At 43.1% G+C, this 18,206-nt stretch overlaps 1 protein-coding gene across 1 annotated transcript; it reads right to left on the reverse strand.

The window, feature by feature from the left end:
- Positions 1-10,286: 10,286 nt before the first annotated feature.
- Positions 10,287-15,530, reverse strand: LOC145404395 (uncharacterized). Its single transcript, XM_080275913.1, has 3 exons — positions 15,500-15,530; positions 14,108-15,142; positions 10,287-10,897 (listed from the first exon to the last, which is right to left on the reverse strand). The coding sequence occupies exons 1-3, from the start codon at positions 15,528-15,530 to the stop codon at positions 10,287-10,289; spliced, it is 1,677 nt and encodes a 558-aa protein (XP_080132039.1).
- Positions 15,531-18,206: the final 2,676 nt, after the last annotated feature.

Genomic DNA, 18,206 nt, shown 5'->3' on the forward strand with positions numbered 1-18,206 from the left:
TGGATGATTTAGTTCAGGACCCTTTGTCGTGGTTGGCTCTTTAGGGTTCGGTTGATCTTTGGGGTCCTGCTGGTGGGTACACTTACACAAGAAACACCCACTGTTATCATCCTGGTCGACACAGCCACGGAGACACTGAGGAACCTCGGGACAAATGCCTATTCCGTCACAGATACACTTCCGACAACCATCCTCGTTTTTATCCTCAGTGCAGCCCTCGACAAGCCACAGGGGGACATGTAGGCGGGGGAGGCTCTGTACACACACCCAGGGCACCCACTGCTGTCCACAACACTCCGACAATTGGAAGGACACGGGCCGAGGGTAGGATGCAGCATACCACCGTTTCCACCACTTCCACCATAGAATTCCCAAGCCTTCCCCTACAATCACATCTCCAGCAGCAGGCAGGACCCGGTGTTTGGGCGCAGTAGGAAGGGCAGTTGGTGGCACAAGCACACATAGCAGGACACGTCAGCTCTTGGTAGCTTCACGCAGGGCAGGTGACACACACGATACCCTAAACCTTCAGTAAAGAAATACTCTTACTTCTTGATGATTCACTACGACAAGTGAAAATGTTGGCTGGGAGAAAGACATAGGTAAGAGTTTGAATTCTTTATTTTCTCTAAACTTTCGGGTTGAAGATGGGTTAAAGAAAATAAAGACTTCATACTATCTCTCTCTCTCACCCAAAACTTTATTTTCTTAACACTCCAGTGGTCCTGTGACTCAAATTTATTCTTTGAAAGATCAAGCAATGCAAAAAATTGTTAATGATAGCAATATTAACACCCCTAAAATCCTGTGGTCACTCCCCCTCTCCCCCGAAAAAAAAGAAGAAATCTCACGTAAGCTAGAATATATACCGATAATATTATTGCCTTCGTCATGAAAAGCGTAAATTTAAAAATTAATATTTGTCCTTGACACCTTTATTTACACATCTGAATATTGTCACTGGCTTTACATGTAATAGAATACGTGAGAAAAGATGGCCAGACTATGGTTAATTTGTCGTAATAAGTATAATAATAAATCTGAATCGTTTCTATGGTTACAATTCCAATCTGAAATAATGAGTAATATCAGTCACTTTTTTTTTTTTTTTAAGATGATAAGAGGAACGAAAAAAAAAAAAAAAACAGATCCACACGCCAGTTTACAGGTATTCTCCATGCAAAAAAATTCTATAATTATGTCCAAATCACCTGTGAAAAGTAACATTGCTTCACAAGCGACTCTAATTAGACGGCTAAAGGTCACTGATGGTAGCGAGGAGAAAAACTGTGTTCTCTAGGTGTTGGTGTTATGTTTATACTGTATATCTCATGAAATTATACATATCTAGTTAACTCTCTCTTGCTCTATAATACATATACTTATATACCCCTCTATACTTATACTCCTCACTATGTCGTTATGATCACTTTATGCTCTTATATTCCTCTCTATCCCCTCATACTTCACACTAGACTCTTCTATTTCACTATCTTTCCACGCCACTTGACCCTAGAGATAACATTACCTTCAGAAACGCCTGATAAAGTGGCCGCTATCATCACTATCACAGCGACTAGCGCAGGATTCCATACTGATAAGGTCCTATGACACAGAACGGGATAAGACAAAGATAGGGAGGGACAAGAGTACAGCGCCTCTTAATCCTTTCCCTTCGCTAGGTTGCGTCCTAGCTCGCTTCTTTATACAATTCCCCCTACCTTCCCTTCCTCCATCCCTTTACCTTCCCTCCCTCCATCCCCTCCCCCACCTGCCCTCCCTCCAGCTTCTTACCTTCCCTCCCTCCATCTTATCACCCTTCTTCTCTCGCTAGTCCTTCGCCTCTCCCTACCGGTAATCCCCCTTCTCATCCACCTATCTTTCCTCCTGTTTTCCGTCCACCCTCTCTCACCTATCCCACTCTCCCTCCTCCCTCTCTCCCTCCTCCCTTCTCACTCCCATCCCTCTTCCTTCCTCCTTTACTATCTTTGTCTTCTGCTTAAAAAACTAGATATCATTGTTATAGTCTTCTCTGAAATAGCCTTGAAAGGATCATAAGGCCTGTTGTTGTTTGCTTTCCTTTGTATTCCCTCCACTCCTTCCCTCTCCTCTCCCCTCCTCTCTCCCTCCTTGTTTCCTTCCAGATTCCACTGTCTCCCCTCTCCCCCCACTCACTTCTCCTCCTCGTTTTCCACCTTTCCTCTCCTTTTCCTCCTCTCCCTCGCCCATTTTCCTCTCTCTTCCTCCCTTCCTCTACCTCTACCCCTATACCCCTCTCATTCTCTTCCTTCCCATCTCTCTCTCTACCCCTACACCCCTCTCTCTTTCTCCCATCGTTTACCTCTCTTCCCATCCTCTCCCTCTCTCTCCTTCCCCCACTCAGCAATTGTTTTTTTGTTTTTTTTTTCACTGACTCACTCTTCCTCACCGTATCGCTTCTTTTCCTACGTACTTCTGTACGTGTGTGAATATGTGAAGGCTGTGTGTGTGTGTGTGTGTGTGTGTGTGTGTTTCTTGATCTCTATGAATATGTGTTCGTGCACCAGGGGCATTTGTACTTGTGTGTGTGTGTGTGTGTGTGTGTGTGTGTGTGTAAGTGTTAGTGTCAGTTTCTCACAAGCATCTATATATATTCACAATTTCTTTGCCAAAATGAATGCAGGTAAATTTCTCGTCCTAATTCAAGGTCGATGGTAAATACTTGGACACTCTCTTATTCTTACCCCTTAACATCTTTTCCTAAGCAACTTAGTTTGCCTATTACACCTTAGTCCATCTCTACATTACATAAATCATTGTAATATCACCATAACATGCATAAGTAACGTGCAAGAGGATATTAACCAAGTGTATCTAGAAATAAATCGCTATGGAACAAGTGTTAGGGAGCTTTTTTAACCGACGAGAATAGGGGGAAAGGTCTTTATTATTGTGAATTTAGTGGTGCTCGCATCACTTCCCCTGTTGCATATTGTTTAGTAGTAATTAATGTTATGTAAGGCTATCTTGTGCCTAGTGTTGGAGAGGACCCCTTCACGTGATGGCACTTGTCTCGGTGATAGCTCTCCCTGGTTATATGTCCCTCACCCCCCAACATCGTCCCCAGAAAGGAGATATGGTTAAAATTCTTCTGAGTCAAATTCTCGGTCTCATAACTCCTCCATCCCGTGGTATTTCTAGGATTCGATAATTGAAAGCAGTACGGAAAGAGGGAAGAATTAGGTGCAGTGAATTTTGCAGTGAAGGAGCGTTGTGTGGATGTGATGGAATGCGTTAGGAGACAGACACTGAGGTGGTTTGGCCATGTGGAGAGGATGGAGAGTGAGGGACTAACTAGGAGAGTGTATATAACTGAGCTAGAGGGAGTGAGAGGGAGTCTGAGACCTAGGATTAGATGGGGTGGAGTGGAGAGGTAGGCCTACATGAGAGAAGAGGTGTAAGCTGGGGGGATGGAGATTGAGAGACGAACCAGGAGAGTGTATTTAAGTGAGCTGGAGGGAGGGAGAGGGAATGGGAAACCGAAGATGAGATGGAGCGATGGAGAGGTATATGAGAGAGGGGAGTGTAAATTGCGGGTAGGGCAGCGATATGGCAGGGACAGGGCGACATGGAGGCGATATGTTTGTGGCCACCTCTTACGGGATTAAGGCGTCTGGCTATAAATAGATAGATAGATAGATAGATAGAATTTTGCAGTGCCGGCCAGCTCACCAGGGAATGTTGTTGTGGTGAGCCGGATCTATGTGACATCTCCATGCATCGGTAAACAAAATCAAGGTGCTTCTAACGTCAACAAACTATGCATCATTTGTTTCTTCCTAGGCCATTGTTGTTTCATTGCATTTCGTCACTTATCAGTTTCACTTGACCCGCCTCTCACCGATCATTACATTTTATTCCCATCAGTAATGACAGGATGCGTTTATATCCTCATCACTCCCCTCTCCCCTCCTCTGCCTTCATCTCTTCCCTTCACTTTTCCTCCTTTCTCCCCTTCCTTCTCCTCTTCCTATATCGCCCTCTCATTCCCTTATCATTCTCTCCCTACCCCTATATCACTCTAAACGTGTCAGTCTTTCCCCCATCCCCTTTCCTTACTCTTTCGCTCCCTCCCTCCTCTTCTGCATTTCTCATATCTCCTCCTATTCTCTCCATCCCTCCTCCTATCCTCCCACCAATCCTTCCTCTCTTCCTACCCCTTCCTTCTCCATCATCTCTCTTCTCCCTCTTCCTCTCTTCTCTCTTCCTTCCTACCTCTCCCTCCTGCCCCTCACTCTTCTCCTTTCCTACCTGCTCTCCAATTCCCTTCTTCCTCTCTTCCCTTCTCACAATCCTTCTGCTCTCCTCTCGTCTCGTCTCCTCTCCTCTCCTCTTCTCTTCTCTCCTCTCGTCTCCTGTCGTCTCCTTTCCTCTCCTCTAGCCATCCATTCATTGGCTGAATTATAATTATGACTAAACATCTAATGACTTCCTAGGATCTTGGAAATCTTGGAAATCTTGTCCTTCAGTGTAGTCACCTTAAGGTACTGCTACACCAAGTGGGTGGATAGTTTGTGTCCGATCTCAGTCTGTCTTCCCCTCTTCCCTCTCCCCATCATTTCTCTCCCTGTAGTCAGTCTCTTTCTCCTTCTCTTCATCTCTCCTTGTGCCAGTCTCTCATTTTTTCCATCTCTCTTCCAGCCAGTCTCTCTCTCTGTCTCTCTCTCTCTTCTAGCTAGTCTCTCCTCTCCCATCACTCCATTCAGTCTCTCTCTCACTCTCTCTCTCTCTCTCCACCACTTCTCCAACCAGTCTCTCCTTCCCTCCCCCTATCCTCCCTCCTCTTCCTCCCTCCAGATCTTCACTACTTTCTTCTTCTGTTCTTGCCCTTTGACCCAGCTCGGACATACCAAGGGCGACTTCAGGATACGGAGAGGAAATAGCTTCTTGTGTGTGTGTGTGTGTGTGTGTGTGTGTGTGTGTGTGTGTGTGTGTGTGTGTGTGTTCTTACCTAATTGTATCTTTACAGTAATGAGTCAAGTTCGTACTGTCCCGTGTCTTAAACCATATTTATCGTACATATCCTTAAATTTGTGAATTGTTTTGGCACACACTATTTCATTCGGTAGTGTGTGTGTGTGTGTGTGTGTGTGTGTGTGTGTGTGTGTGTGTGTATACGTAGGCCTAAGCGAATGTCTACCAATATATATGTATGAGTGTATGTATGAATATATGTATCAGCGTGTGTACGTGAGTGTGGGGGTGTTACATCCTTATTCCGTTCCGCGTGGCTGTTTAATGTCAGCATGTCCGTCACTCCCTGTCTGTCACTCAAAAATTCTCTCTCTCTCTCTCTCTCTCTCTCTCTCTCTCTCTCTCTCTCTCTCTCTCTCTCTCTCCTTATTTTACCCTTGACCGTGTAAATCCGTGTGTACGGGCGCACATTGAGACGCAGGGCAGCGTAGAGCAGGGCAGACACAGGGCAGGGCAGGGCAGAACAACACAGGGCAGCATTGGCGTGGTGCGCACATTGAGAAGCAGTCTGTCGTCCTGTACGGGTACTATGGTCATGGCTTTCGCTCAAGATTACTTAAGAAACCTTAAAAGAGGAGAGGAAGGAATAAGTGGTAAAGGGTAGTAATGATGACGGGAAAAATAATGAGGATACAGGGTATATCAATCAATCAATCATTTCCTGTGGCACCCTCGGGGATGCATAGGGCCTCGATGAACTCACACCACCACATCCAATCTTGTGCTAACTCCTCAAGATCTCCCCAACATTCATCTCCAGCTTCCCGTCTCATTGTCCTCACCCACGTCTCTTTTGGCCTTCCTCTACCTCTCCTACCAAGTGCAGCCCACCCTGGTGTGACTCGTACTATTCCCTGTCTCCTATACACATGTCCTAGCCACTTCCATCGTGAGAACCTAACATATTCATCGACCGGCTGCACTACCGTTATTTCTCTAATTCTACTATTTGGTATCCTTTCCCACCACTTAACTCCTAATATTCTTCTAAGTGCTTTATTTTCAAACACCAAGAATTTATTTTCCATAGTCACTGTGCTGTACCAAGACTCGTGTCCATAAATTAAGATACTCCTAACCATTACCTTATAAAGTTTGATTTTTGTATGCACAGAGAAATTGTTATTATTCCAAATATTTTTAAGCATTCCCATTGCCTGATTAGCCTTCTTTAACCTTTCCTCGAATTCAAAGTTCAAAGAACCATACTTGGCTAAATAAGTACCTAAATATTTAAACCTATCAACTTGCTTTACAACCATACCTCCAATTACACATTCCTGCGCATTTTCCATATTCATATTGATTATTTCAGTTTTTCCACAATTAATAACCAAACCCACCTTGCGACCTTCACTCACCAAACAGTCCAACACTCTCTGCATCTCTTCTGGCCCATCACAAATCAAAACTATATCATCTGCATAATCTAAATCCAAAAGTTTCCTGTTCTCTCCCCAAAGTATACCTGCACCGGTTTCTGTTCCAACGCGTTTCATAATGTAATCAATGACCAATATAAATAGTAAAGGCGATAGAACACCACCTTGAATTACTCCGGACTTGACTTCAAACGAATCACTCAGACAACCATCAACCATCACTTTACAAAATGTGTCCTCATGCATGTTCATAATGACCCTCACAAACTCCTCTGGTATTCCATAATGTCTCATGATCTTCCCCATAGTCTCTCTCGAAACACTATCAAAAGCCTTTTCAAAATCAACAAAACAAAGACTTAACGGTACTCTCATTTCATTAACTTGCTGCATCAAATGCCTAACTATAAAGATCTGATCATTGCAACCACGTCCCTTTCTAAAACCAGCCTGTTCATCCCTCAGAATACCCTCAACCACTGGCTCCAACCTATTTAACAACACTCTACTGAAAACTTTCAAAGCTATCGGTGACAAAGAGATTCCCCTCCAATTACCACATTCACTCAGGTCTCCCTTCTTCGGAACTTTAACAATCACACCATTCTTCCAAACTGATGGTAGTAACCCCGTCACCCATATCTTATTGAATAGCTTGGTCAAGATCATTATTAATCTATCCCCCTTCACTTTAAACATTTCCGGAAATAAACCATCCTCCCCTGGTGCCTTATTATTCTTTAACTGTTTTACTGCTTTCTCCACTTCTGCAAACCTCAACTCTCCTGTTTCTATATTTAAATCTTCCTGAGCAGACGGTATATCCTCTTCTGGTGGTATTGGTCTATTAAGAACTGTCTCAAAATGCTCTTTCCATCTATTTTTAATATCTCCATCTTTGGTCAAAAAATTTCCTTCCCTGTCTCTAACTGGTATTTCCTTGCGTTTACCTGCATTACCACTCAGTTCTCTAATCGATTCATATGCTATTCTTTGACTCTGTCCATCATTTTTGTTTATTAAGATTTCAGTCTCTGCAACCTTTTCATCCACACATCTTCTTTTATCTCTCCTAGCTAACCTTCTTACTTCTGAATTCAAACTCCAGTACGCAGCTCTTGCTAATTCAATCTCTTGTTCATCAACGCATTGCATCTCACTCCTCAATTTAGCCTCACCTCTCTTTTTTATCATATCCCACGTTTCCTCTGATATCCATTTCTTTCTCCTGAAGCTATGTCTCCTTCCAATCGTTCATTCAGCAGTCTCATGCAAAACTTTGTTCACATCCTCCCACATCTCATCTATACTTCTCTCCCCCTCTTCCAACGTTTCCAACACCAGAAACCTATTTCTGCATTCTAATCTGAATTCCTCCTTTTCTTCTCCTTCCCTTCTAAGCTTAACAATATCGTATCTACCAACACCAGATTTTTCCTTCTTCTGACTTTTAAGTTTAAACCTTATTTTTGCAATGCTGAGTTGATGGTCACTACCAATATCTGCTCCCCGTTTAACATGAACATCTAGCAGAGAACTTCTATGCCTCCTACTGATAGCGATGTGATCAATCTGATTTTTATATTTTCCACACGGCGACACCCAAGTTGTCTTGTGTATATTGCAATGCTGAAAGAGTGTGCCCCCGATGACTAAGTCATTTGCTAGACAGAAGCTTCCAAACCTCACTCCGTTTTCACTCATCCTACTGCCAACTCCCATCTTACCCATACATGCCTCAAATCCCTCATTTGAACAGCCCATTACTGCATTAAAGTCTCCAACGCAGATCAAAACATCATGTCTAGGTACCCTTCCCACTCCTTCTTGCAACTTTTCATAAAATGTGTCTTTCCTTTCATCGAGTGCATCATTAGTAGGTGCATAACACACAAACAGACTGATGTTGCCATGATTTGATTTAAACCGTGCGTATAACAATCGCTCATCTATAGGATCCCACTCACATAAAGCCTTATTTGCCTTACAACCCAGCAACAATCCTACTCCCTGATAATGCATTCCGTCCTGTCGACCAGATATCAATAAACGTATACCATCCTCAAAATCCAACTTATCGACTCCAGTTAATCTAGTTTCTGTCAGAGCACAAATATCAAGTCCGTAATTTTGAAAAACCTTCACTAACTCATCGATTTTACCGTCATGATTTAGCGTTCTCACATTCCAGTTACCAATTTTAATTGTATTTTTTTGCATTGACAAAGGAATTAGATTGTAATTGAGGCAACCGTGAGATTCTAAGCACCCCCTGCCCATTTAAGGGCTGCACGGGACTGGGGGGGATTATTGTTCTTTTAGAGTCCATCAAGGTTTCTTTGGCTAACTTCCTGAACACCTCGCCATTGTGTTGCAGTCGCAGTAGGCAGCTAACTTGCCTGATTGCCCACACCCGAAAGACCCAGCTATGCTATAGCCAGTCACGTGCCGGCATGCTTCCCAGCCATTTCGCTCTCAAGGAGTTCCTCTGCCTGAGAAAGCAACCACCCCCCTGCTCTCGAGGGCTTTTGATCTGTGTAGGTAGAGGGCGATCACTCCCTCACTAGCCATATACAGTGTATAAACAGTGTATAGGCTACACTCACCATGGGCTTGTTAATATTTTTGATAAATTTCGTTGTGTAATACGATTTGCATCATATAACAGCTTTCATAGAATTACTTGATATATACTAACTACAGTATATCCAATATCCTAAGAGCTAATTTTATTATTTACAATTCATTGGTACCACCTCTCTTTCTCTCTCCCTTTCTCTCTCTCTCTCTCTCTCTCTCTCTCTCTCTCTCTCTCTCTCTCTCTCTCTCTCTCTCTCTCTCTCTCACACACACACACACACACACACACACACACACACACACACACACAAGATGCAACGGTACACATCAACGGAAAGCCTATATCTCAGTCGTATACGTATGCAAGTTCATGATATTATTATTCATACAGCAATATACTTACCATCTTTAAATTGTAGAGTGCATGCAGTCGCAGCCCATATCTCGTCTTTATAAGATCCCTTCATGTACTCAGGATGAGTAGTGTCATACAGCACTCTTTGTTGGCGGATAGCCTCTTTAATCTGTTGGCGTGTTTTATATTCTAAGTCTTATTACTGTTAGACATTGCTATTAGCCTCATAACCCAGCCATCCCAATATTTCTTGCTAATCTATAGCCCTCTGAAATATGTTAACCATTATTTAAAACTAAACCGGTGGTTCCCAAACTCGAAACCAAAAAAGATTTTTGGGAAAGGGGGGGGGCATAAGAGGCTGTTTCTAAATTGCGATAGATTGCAAGGAACTCTGGCCATCAAAAAGTAAAGTACAGATTTTTTTTTACTGTTATCTATTTTGACTTGGTAGCTGAGAAGCTACATTCTATTGCCATTTTGGAAAAAATGTATTATTTTATTTTATTTTTTTTAAGGGGGAGAGAGGTTGACAGGAGAAATTAGGAGGGACATAAGGATTTTCAGAGTACCTTAAGGTTGAAAGGAACGAAAAATATGAAAACCATTGCTCAAAGAAATACCATCCCATTCTCTCTCTCTCTCTCTCTCTCTGTTGGTAGTGGGTTGTTGATAGTAAAACAGGTAGTATATTTTCACTGATGTTTATGATGGCGTCTGTCTTTGCCAAGGAATTAAATACATAAGGACAGAGAATGAATAAATATTTGTCAATGGTGAGTCCTCGAGGGTAAGGAGGCTCCCTAGCACAACTTCCTTAGCGATTTATTATCCGAACTACCCATTAATATCCTCATTGCTTCCTATATCTTCTTAATGTCGACTCAGATTATCAGACAAGAATCTAGTAACGGAGCAGAATCAGCAAGAAATCGTTAAGGAAGAGGTATTTGGGCTCAGCGGCCTGGCGTCTGGTACAAGCCAGATGGAGTGGCGGGGGCCGAATACGAATACCTGTTGCCATTACCGTTGACCAGACCGTTGCCACTACCGTTGACCAGACCGTTACTGTTACCGTTGACCACACCGTTGCCATTACCGTTGACCACACCGTTGACCACACCGTTACTGTTACCGTTGACCACACCGTTGCCATTACCGTTGGTATAACCGTTGCCGTTAACACCGTTGCTGTTAAGTCTGCTTCTATATCCGTTTCCATTTAGTCTCCTGCGATATCCATTGGTGTATCCGTTGCCGTTACCACCATTGCCGCTGCTGTACCCGTTGCCATTGACACCGTTGCCATTCACTCCGTTGGTATACCCGTTTCCATTCAGTCCATTACTGTTAATTCCGTTGGTATAACCGTTGCCATCCACTCCGTTGCCATTAACAAAGTTCGTGTAACTGTTGCCATTCACTCCATTACCGTTAACACCGTTGGTGTAACCATTCAAATTAATACCGTTGGTGTAACCATTACCATTTACACCGTTGGTGTAACCATTACCATTAACATCGTTGGTGTAACCATTACCCTTAACATCGTTGGTGTAACCATTACCTGGGGGTAGGGGGGTTTTCAAGAATACTCCCCCAGTATCCCTGCTTGTCGTAAAAGGCGACTAAAAGGGTTGGCGGAGGGTTAGTGCCCCTCCCCGGAAAACAACTAACTAAAAAAACAAACAAGAAGCCTCGGACAAGGACTGACCAAACGTTGACGACCCAGGACCGGACAAAGGACTTGGTAATGTGTACATGGAATGTAAGAGGAGCGAATGATGAGGTGAAAGAGAGAGAGATTGTCCAGGTGCTTGAGGATGCGAAAGTGGATGTATGTGGAATAACTGAAACAAAATGGAGAGGAGAAAGTGTGAGAGAATGGGAGTATGGATGGGGTATATGTGCGGGAGTAGATGAGAATGAGAGGGCAAAGGAAGGAGTGTGTATAGTTGTGAGTAAAAGATGGAAGAAGAGCATAAGACAGTATGGATCAGTTGGGTCAAGGATTGTGTGGGTAAAGTTGAAAGTTGGAATACAAATGTGGGCGATTGTGTGTGTGTATGCGCCAACGCAAGATCGTGCTAGAAGAGTGAGAGAAGAGTTCTGGACAAATGTGGAAGTGTGCATGGAAAAGTTTGGAAGGAATGAGAGAGTGTTTTTGATCGGTGATATGAATGGTAAAGTTGGTAATGTGAAGGTGGATGGAATAGTTGGTGAGTGGGGTGTGCCTGCTGAGATAGATGAGAATGGGAGTGCGTTAGTGGACATCTGTGCTGGGAGGGGGTTGGTAATAGCCAATACCCTCTTCAGGCATAAAATGATCCACAGGTATACATGGCGAGTGATGAGAAGGGTGGGTGGTGAACTGAATGAAAGGAAGGCAATGATTGATTATGTGTGTGTGGATGAAAGGATGCGAAGATGTATATTGGATGCAAGAGTTTATAGAGGTTGGGGGAGTGGCCTTTCTGACCACTACTTGGTGGTGGCCAGAATTAGGATGCAAGTAAGATGGAGGAATAGAAGAAGGGAAAGACGAGAGGAAGGAGTAGTTGCAAGGAGAGTGGAAAGGTTACAAGAGGATGAGAAAAAGGCAGAGTATAAGAGAGAAGTGGAGGAACGATTGGGCAAATATGAATTGGAGCAGATGGGAGACATGGAAGGTGTGTGTAAGATATTTACAGAAGAAATATGTGCAGCATGTGATGTGGTGTGTGGAAGGAAGAGAAGACGGAGGGGGAGCAAGGAACAGCGTGGTGGACTGAAGAGGTGAAACAGGCTGTGGCACAAAAGAAGAAAGCATACAATGAATGGATGAGAAATAGGGGCGTGGAAGAAGTTGAGAGGCAGAAGAGAGAGTTATATGTGGAAAGGAAGAGAGAGGTGAAAAGATTAGTAAGAGAGAGTAAGAAGAGAGTGGATCAGGAATTTGGAAGGAATTTGAGTGTAAAGTGGAGGGACTGTAAGAAAATGTTCTGGAGAGAAGTGAAAAGAGTAAGACAGGGTGGAAGTGAAGTTAGCAGGGGAGTGAAAGATAAACATGGTAGATTACTAGTGGAGAAGGGAGAAAAAGTGAGCAGATGGAGAGAACACTTTAAGGAATTGTTGAACGTAGAGGATGGAAGTAATGCGAGTATAAGTGGCTGGGGAATGGCTGGGAGAAGGAGGGAGGTGAGAAGACAGGTAGAAATCAGTAAGATAGAGGTTGTGGAAGCAATGAAGAAAGTTAAATCGGGGAAAGCCCCAGGAATTGATGGAGTGTGTGGTGAGATGCTGAAGCATGGGGGAGAGATAGTAGTAGAATGGATGTGGAAGATGTGCAGATTGGCCTGGGAGGAAGGTAGAGTCCCGGAGGATTGGAAGTCAGGTATAATTATTCCCTTGTACAAAGGAAAAGGGAAAAAGAAGTGTGTGGTAATCATAGGGGCATTTGTCTTCTTAGTATAATAGGAAAAGTGTATGGTAGGATACTTATAGACAGAGTTAGAGAAAGAACAGAGAAATTAGTTGGAGAAGAACAGGGAGGCTTTAGGAAGGGAAGAGGTTGTGTAGATCAGATATTCATTCTTAGATCTTTACTGGAAAAGTTTCTAGAGAAGGGAAAGAAGTTGTATGCGGCTTTCATGGATTTGGAGAAAGCATATGACAGGGTGGATAGACAAGGATTGTGGAAAGTGTTAAGAATATATGGAGTAGATGGGAAGTTGTTGAATGCTGTGAAGAGTATGTATGATGGTGCTAAGGCTGCAGTGCGTGTGGATGGTGAACTAAGTGAATTTTTCTCTTTGAAAGTTGGTTTGAAACAGGGATGTGTCATGTCTCCATGGTTGTTCAATCTGTACATGGATGGGGTAATAACAGAGGTACAAGGTAGGGTAGTGGATGTTGGAGTGGCCCTGGTGAGAGAGGATAGTGTTTGGAAACTCCCTGTACTGTTGTTTGCAGATGATACTGTGTTGTTGAGTGAAGATGAAGGGGAGCTGCAAGGCTTGGTGGATGAGTTTGAGAGAGTGTGTAAGAAACGGAACCTAAAGGTGAATGTAGGGAAGAGTAAAGTGATGGTCTTTGAGAGAGGTGAAGTCAGTGAATGTATAGCGAGGTTGGATGGTGAGGAATTGGAAAATGTGAGTACGTTTAAGTATTTGGGTAGTGTGATGAGTAAGGATGGAGGTTTGGAGGGTGAAGTGCTTGAAAGGGTACAGCAGGGAAGAAAGGTTGCTGGTTCCTTGAAAGCAGTGATAGAGAAACAGGGAAGTGAGCATGGAAGTAAAAAAGTTACTACATGACAGTATTGTGATACCAACTCTAACGTACGGAAGTGAAGCTTGGACGTTGTTGGAAGGACACAAGTCAAGAGTGAGAGCAGTGGAAATGAGTTATTTAAGAGGAGCTTGTGGAGTCACGTGGAGAGACAGGCTGACGAATGAGGATATAAAGGAGCGTTGTGGTGTTGATGTGGATGTGATAGGGAGCGTTGTGAGGAACACACTGAGGTGGTTTGGCCATGTGGAGAGGATGGAGGGTGAAAGACTGACGAAGAGAGTGTATGTGAGTGAGGTGGAGGGTGGAAGAGGGAGGGGGAGACCGAGGATGAGATGGAGGGATGGGGTGGAGAGGTATATGAGAGAGGGGGGTGTGAGTTGGGAGCAGGGTGGTGAAATGGCGGGGGACAGGGCGACTTGGAGGCGATTTGTTTGTGGCCACCCCAAACGGGATTGAGGCGTCTGGCAATAGATAGATAGATAGATAGTGTAACCGTTACCATTAACACCGTTGGTGTAACCATTACCATTAACACCGTTGGTGTAACCATTACCATTAACACCGTTGGTGTAACCATTACCATTAACATCGTTGGTGTAACCATTACCCTTAACATCGTTGGTGTAACCATTACCATTAATACCGTTGGTGTAACCATTACCATTAACACCGTTGGTGTAACCATTACCGTTAACATCGTTGGTGTAACCATTACCCTTAAAATCGTTGGTGTAACCATTACCATTAATACCGTTGGTGTAACCGTTACCATTAACACCGTTGGTGTAACCATTACCATTAACACCGTTGGTGTAACCATTACCATTAACACCGTTGGTGTAACCATTACCATTAACATCGTTGGTGTAACCATTACCCTTAACATCGTTGGTGTAACCATTACCATTAATACCGTTGGTGTAACCGTTACCATTAACACCGTTGGTATACCCGTTACCATTAACACCGTTGGTAAATCTGTTGCCATTAACACCATTGGTATACCCGTTGCCATTCACTCCGTTGCCATTAACACCAGTGCCATTATTACCGTTGGCAAAGCCGTTGCCAATAACACCGTTGGCATAACCGTTGCCATTAACACCTTTGGTATAACCATTGCCATTTGCTCCGTTGCCATTAACACCGTTTGTGAAACCGTTTTCATTAATACCGTTGGTGATGCCGTTGCCATTCACTCCCTTGCCATTGACACCGTTGGTAAAACCGTTGCCATTAACACCGTTGGTGATGCCGTTGCCATTCACTCCGTTGCCATTAACACCGTTGGTGTAGCCGTTGCCATTAACACCGTTGGTATACCCGTTACCATTCACTCCGTTTTCATTAACACCGTTGGTAAAACCGTTGCCATGAATACCGTTGGTGAAGCCGTTGCCATTGCCGTTGCCATTAACAGCAGGAGGAAGGTAGGAGTTACCAATCGCACCGTTGCCATTAGTGAACCCGTTGCCATGGCCGTTGGTGAACCCGTTGCCGTTGCCATGGCCCAGTCTGGCAGCAACAGACACGCCAAGAACGGCTGTGCACGGGTGAGCAACAGAACACCAATTAGTTGACAGAGAGAGAGAGAGAGAGAGAGAGAGAGAGAGAGAGAGATTAGAATAGGAGGGGGTGAGTGTTTTGGTGGGCTATAGGTCGATAGATAGATAGAAATATAGATAAATAGATAGATAGTTTCCTTGGGTTGGTCTGTCGGGCAAGTATATGAGTTATTATTTAGTGGAAGGTAATATTTTTTCTATACTAGACAACTGAAACTACGTAGTCCATCTTATGATAAAAACAAATCGTAAATGTTTGTCAAGAGCAAATGTAATGAGCCAAGAGAGCTGTAAGTGTAAGGCAATTAATAAAAAATAAACTAATTAGAACTCACCTGTCAGGACAATCCAGGTAGCGAGCTTCATCTCACAGCAACCAAGATGTCTCAGGCTGCAACACATATAAACGTTGATCAACATTTTAGAATATTTTCTATATATTATTGTAGTTGACAGGAGGATACGAAATGTGTATAAATATGTTACTGTCGTGTCAAATCCCTGACGTTTTGTGGTAGACTCTGAATGTTAGTGTTTGTAATGTTATCTATGTTTAAAGGTTGGAATTAGACAAGTTTATGTTTATGATTATGTTTATTATTATTATTATTATTGTTATTATTATTAAATTATTATTATTATTATTATTATTATTATTATTATTATTGTTTCTTTTACGTGTCTGTATCATTGCTTTATGATCCGTTCCTGATTCGTGTTCCGTTACCTGTCTGTTGTGGGGCAGGATCGTGTTTGTCTCTCTGTTCCTTCTGAAAGCCTTTATATTTACTGGCTGATGCTCCCCCCCCCCCAAAAAAAAAAGAGGCGGAGGGAGGGGAAGAGGGGGGAAGAGGGGCGTGAGGGTCAAGGCCTGCTTGTCGGAAAGTGAACCAGATTCTCGTCCGTGAAAGAAGCATCCTAACACCTTTCCTCAAGAGATTTTTTTTTGCTTGTTACGCCTTACTCTACTATTAACCGATTTATTCTGCTTATTACACCATACTGTCCTATTCTGTGTTATATAAATCCATTTCAATACCGCCATGCATTCTCCTAAACGATTTATTTATCTAATTACACTTACTTTCCTACTCTGCGTTATATAAATCCTTCCAGTGCCTCTATACTCTGCATAAACAACGTACCAAAGGATACTAACCAGCCATATCGAAAATTAATCGCTAAGGAAAAGGTGATTGGGAGCCTCCTTAAACAACGAAAACACTGGCCTTGGTATACCCTTTTGTGTAGTATACTTGGCTTTATGGCAAAGGTATACTGCATACATCCTTACAAGTATACACATAACAGTATTCAGAAGTACAATCGAAGACAATTATTCTTATTCATATAAAGTTTGTTTCGGAAAATACATCTTTCTTCTTTTCCGATCCCTTTCTCTCTCCCATCCCTTACCTGTTCATTCTATTCTACCTTCTCTCTCTCATACTCTCTATTGCAGATCTCTCCTGCTCCCTCCCTTCCTCTCCCCATCCCTTCTTCATCTATTCCTCTTCTTTCAATCCTTTTATAGTCTCTCATGCTTCATCTCTCTCTCTCTCTCCATCCAGTCTCCTTTTCATCTACCCTTTTCCCCTCCATCCCTTCTCCACATCACTTCCCTTACCCTCTCTCTCTCTCCCATCCCTTCATCTATCTTTCTCCCTTGCATCCCCTCAACATTTCTCCACCTACATCCCTGCCTCTCCCATGTCTTCTCTCTATTCCTCTCCTTCCCCTCATTTTCCATCCCTTCTCACTCCCTCCATATCCCTCCCATTCCTATTCCACTTCTTTCTCTCCCTCTCATCTTTTCTCCACCATCCCTCCATCTCACTACATCCATTTTCCTCTCTCCTCATCTCGACTGATTGCGTACAGTGATAATAATGTTAATAATATGTTGGTTTTAATTAGTTACCCCCAAAGAGACTTATAAATATCATGATCCTGCGTCATTTAATTCATCATTGATTATCCTCAGTAAGTCTTTATCATTTATCAGTCTCCCTCCCTGTGTGTGTGTGTGTGTGTGTGTGTGTGTGTGTGTGTGTGTGTGTGTGTGTGTGTGTGTGTGTGTGTGTGTGTGTCTGTCTGTCTGTGTGTCTGTCTGTCTGTGTGTCTGTCTGTCTATCTCTCCCTCTCTCTCTCTCTCTCTGTCTTTGTCTTTCTATCTGACTGTCTGTCTGTATTTCTGTTGTCTGTCTCTCTTTCTCTCTCTCTCTCTCTCTCTCCCCCTCTCTCTCTCTCTCTCTCTCTCTGACTCATGAAATCTTCCGTCTTATGTGGCTACAAATGATCTTACTATTCCATTCGGTAAAATGTCTTTAGATTATCATTAAATATGAGTAATCGCCGGATTTATAAGATTATTTTTCTCTTCCTAGCACGAAAATTAGGCTTGTAATCCCCTCGGTTAAGCAAGCTCCCTAACAACTCAACTTTAGCGATTTATTTTTGGATATGGCTGAGTAACATCGCTTTGTAGGTTATTTATGCAAAGTATTGTGATGTTAGAGTGACTGATATACCTCAGAAGAGGAGAGCTAGGTGTTATAAGCAAAATGAATCGATTAGGAAAAGGAGTTAAGGAGACTAGGGCTTTAGGGTGTATTTTTTTTTTTTTATGTATTTTCGTCTCTTGGTCGTCCCTTTCTCACTGTCCTTTAGTCCACATCCACAGAACTGATGGCGCCACACACCGTCACTTATCACAAGTTATGTTTCCCTGTGTCTAACTTTAAGCACTGATCTCTCTCTCACTCTGTGTGTGTGTGTGTGTGTGTTTGTGTGTGTGTGTGTGTGTGTGTGTGTGTGTGTGTGTGTGTGTGTGTGTGTGTGTGTGTGTGTGTGTGTGTCTGTGTGTGTGTGTGTGTGTGTGTGTGTGTGTGTGTGTGTGTGTGTGTGTGTGTGTGTGTGTGTGTGCTTGCTATAGTCTGTCCATTTTTGCTTTCATTCAGTGACATATCTTTCTCCAGGTAACAGGTCTATTACTAATTAACTCTCACGTGACAAATCTTCCAAATGTCCATGTCGAATGCT

The sequence above is a fragment of the Coenobita brevimanus genome, chromosome 63, assembly GCF_032717465.1.
Source record: "Coenobita brevimanus isolate Jiangsu-jjx chromosome 63, ASM3271746v2, whole genome shotgun sequence".
Lineage (NCBI taxonomy): Eukaryota > Metazoa > Arthropoda > Malacostraca > Decapoda > Coenobitidae > Coenobita > Coenobita brevimanus.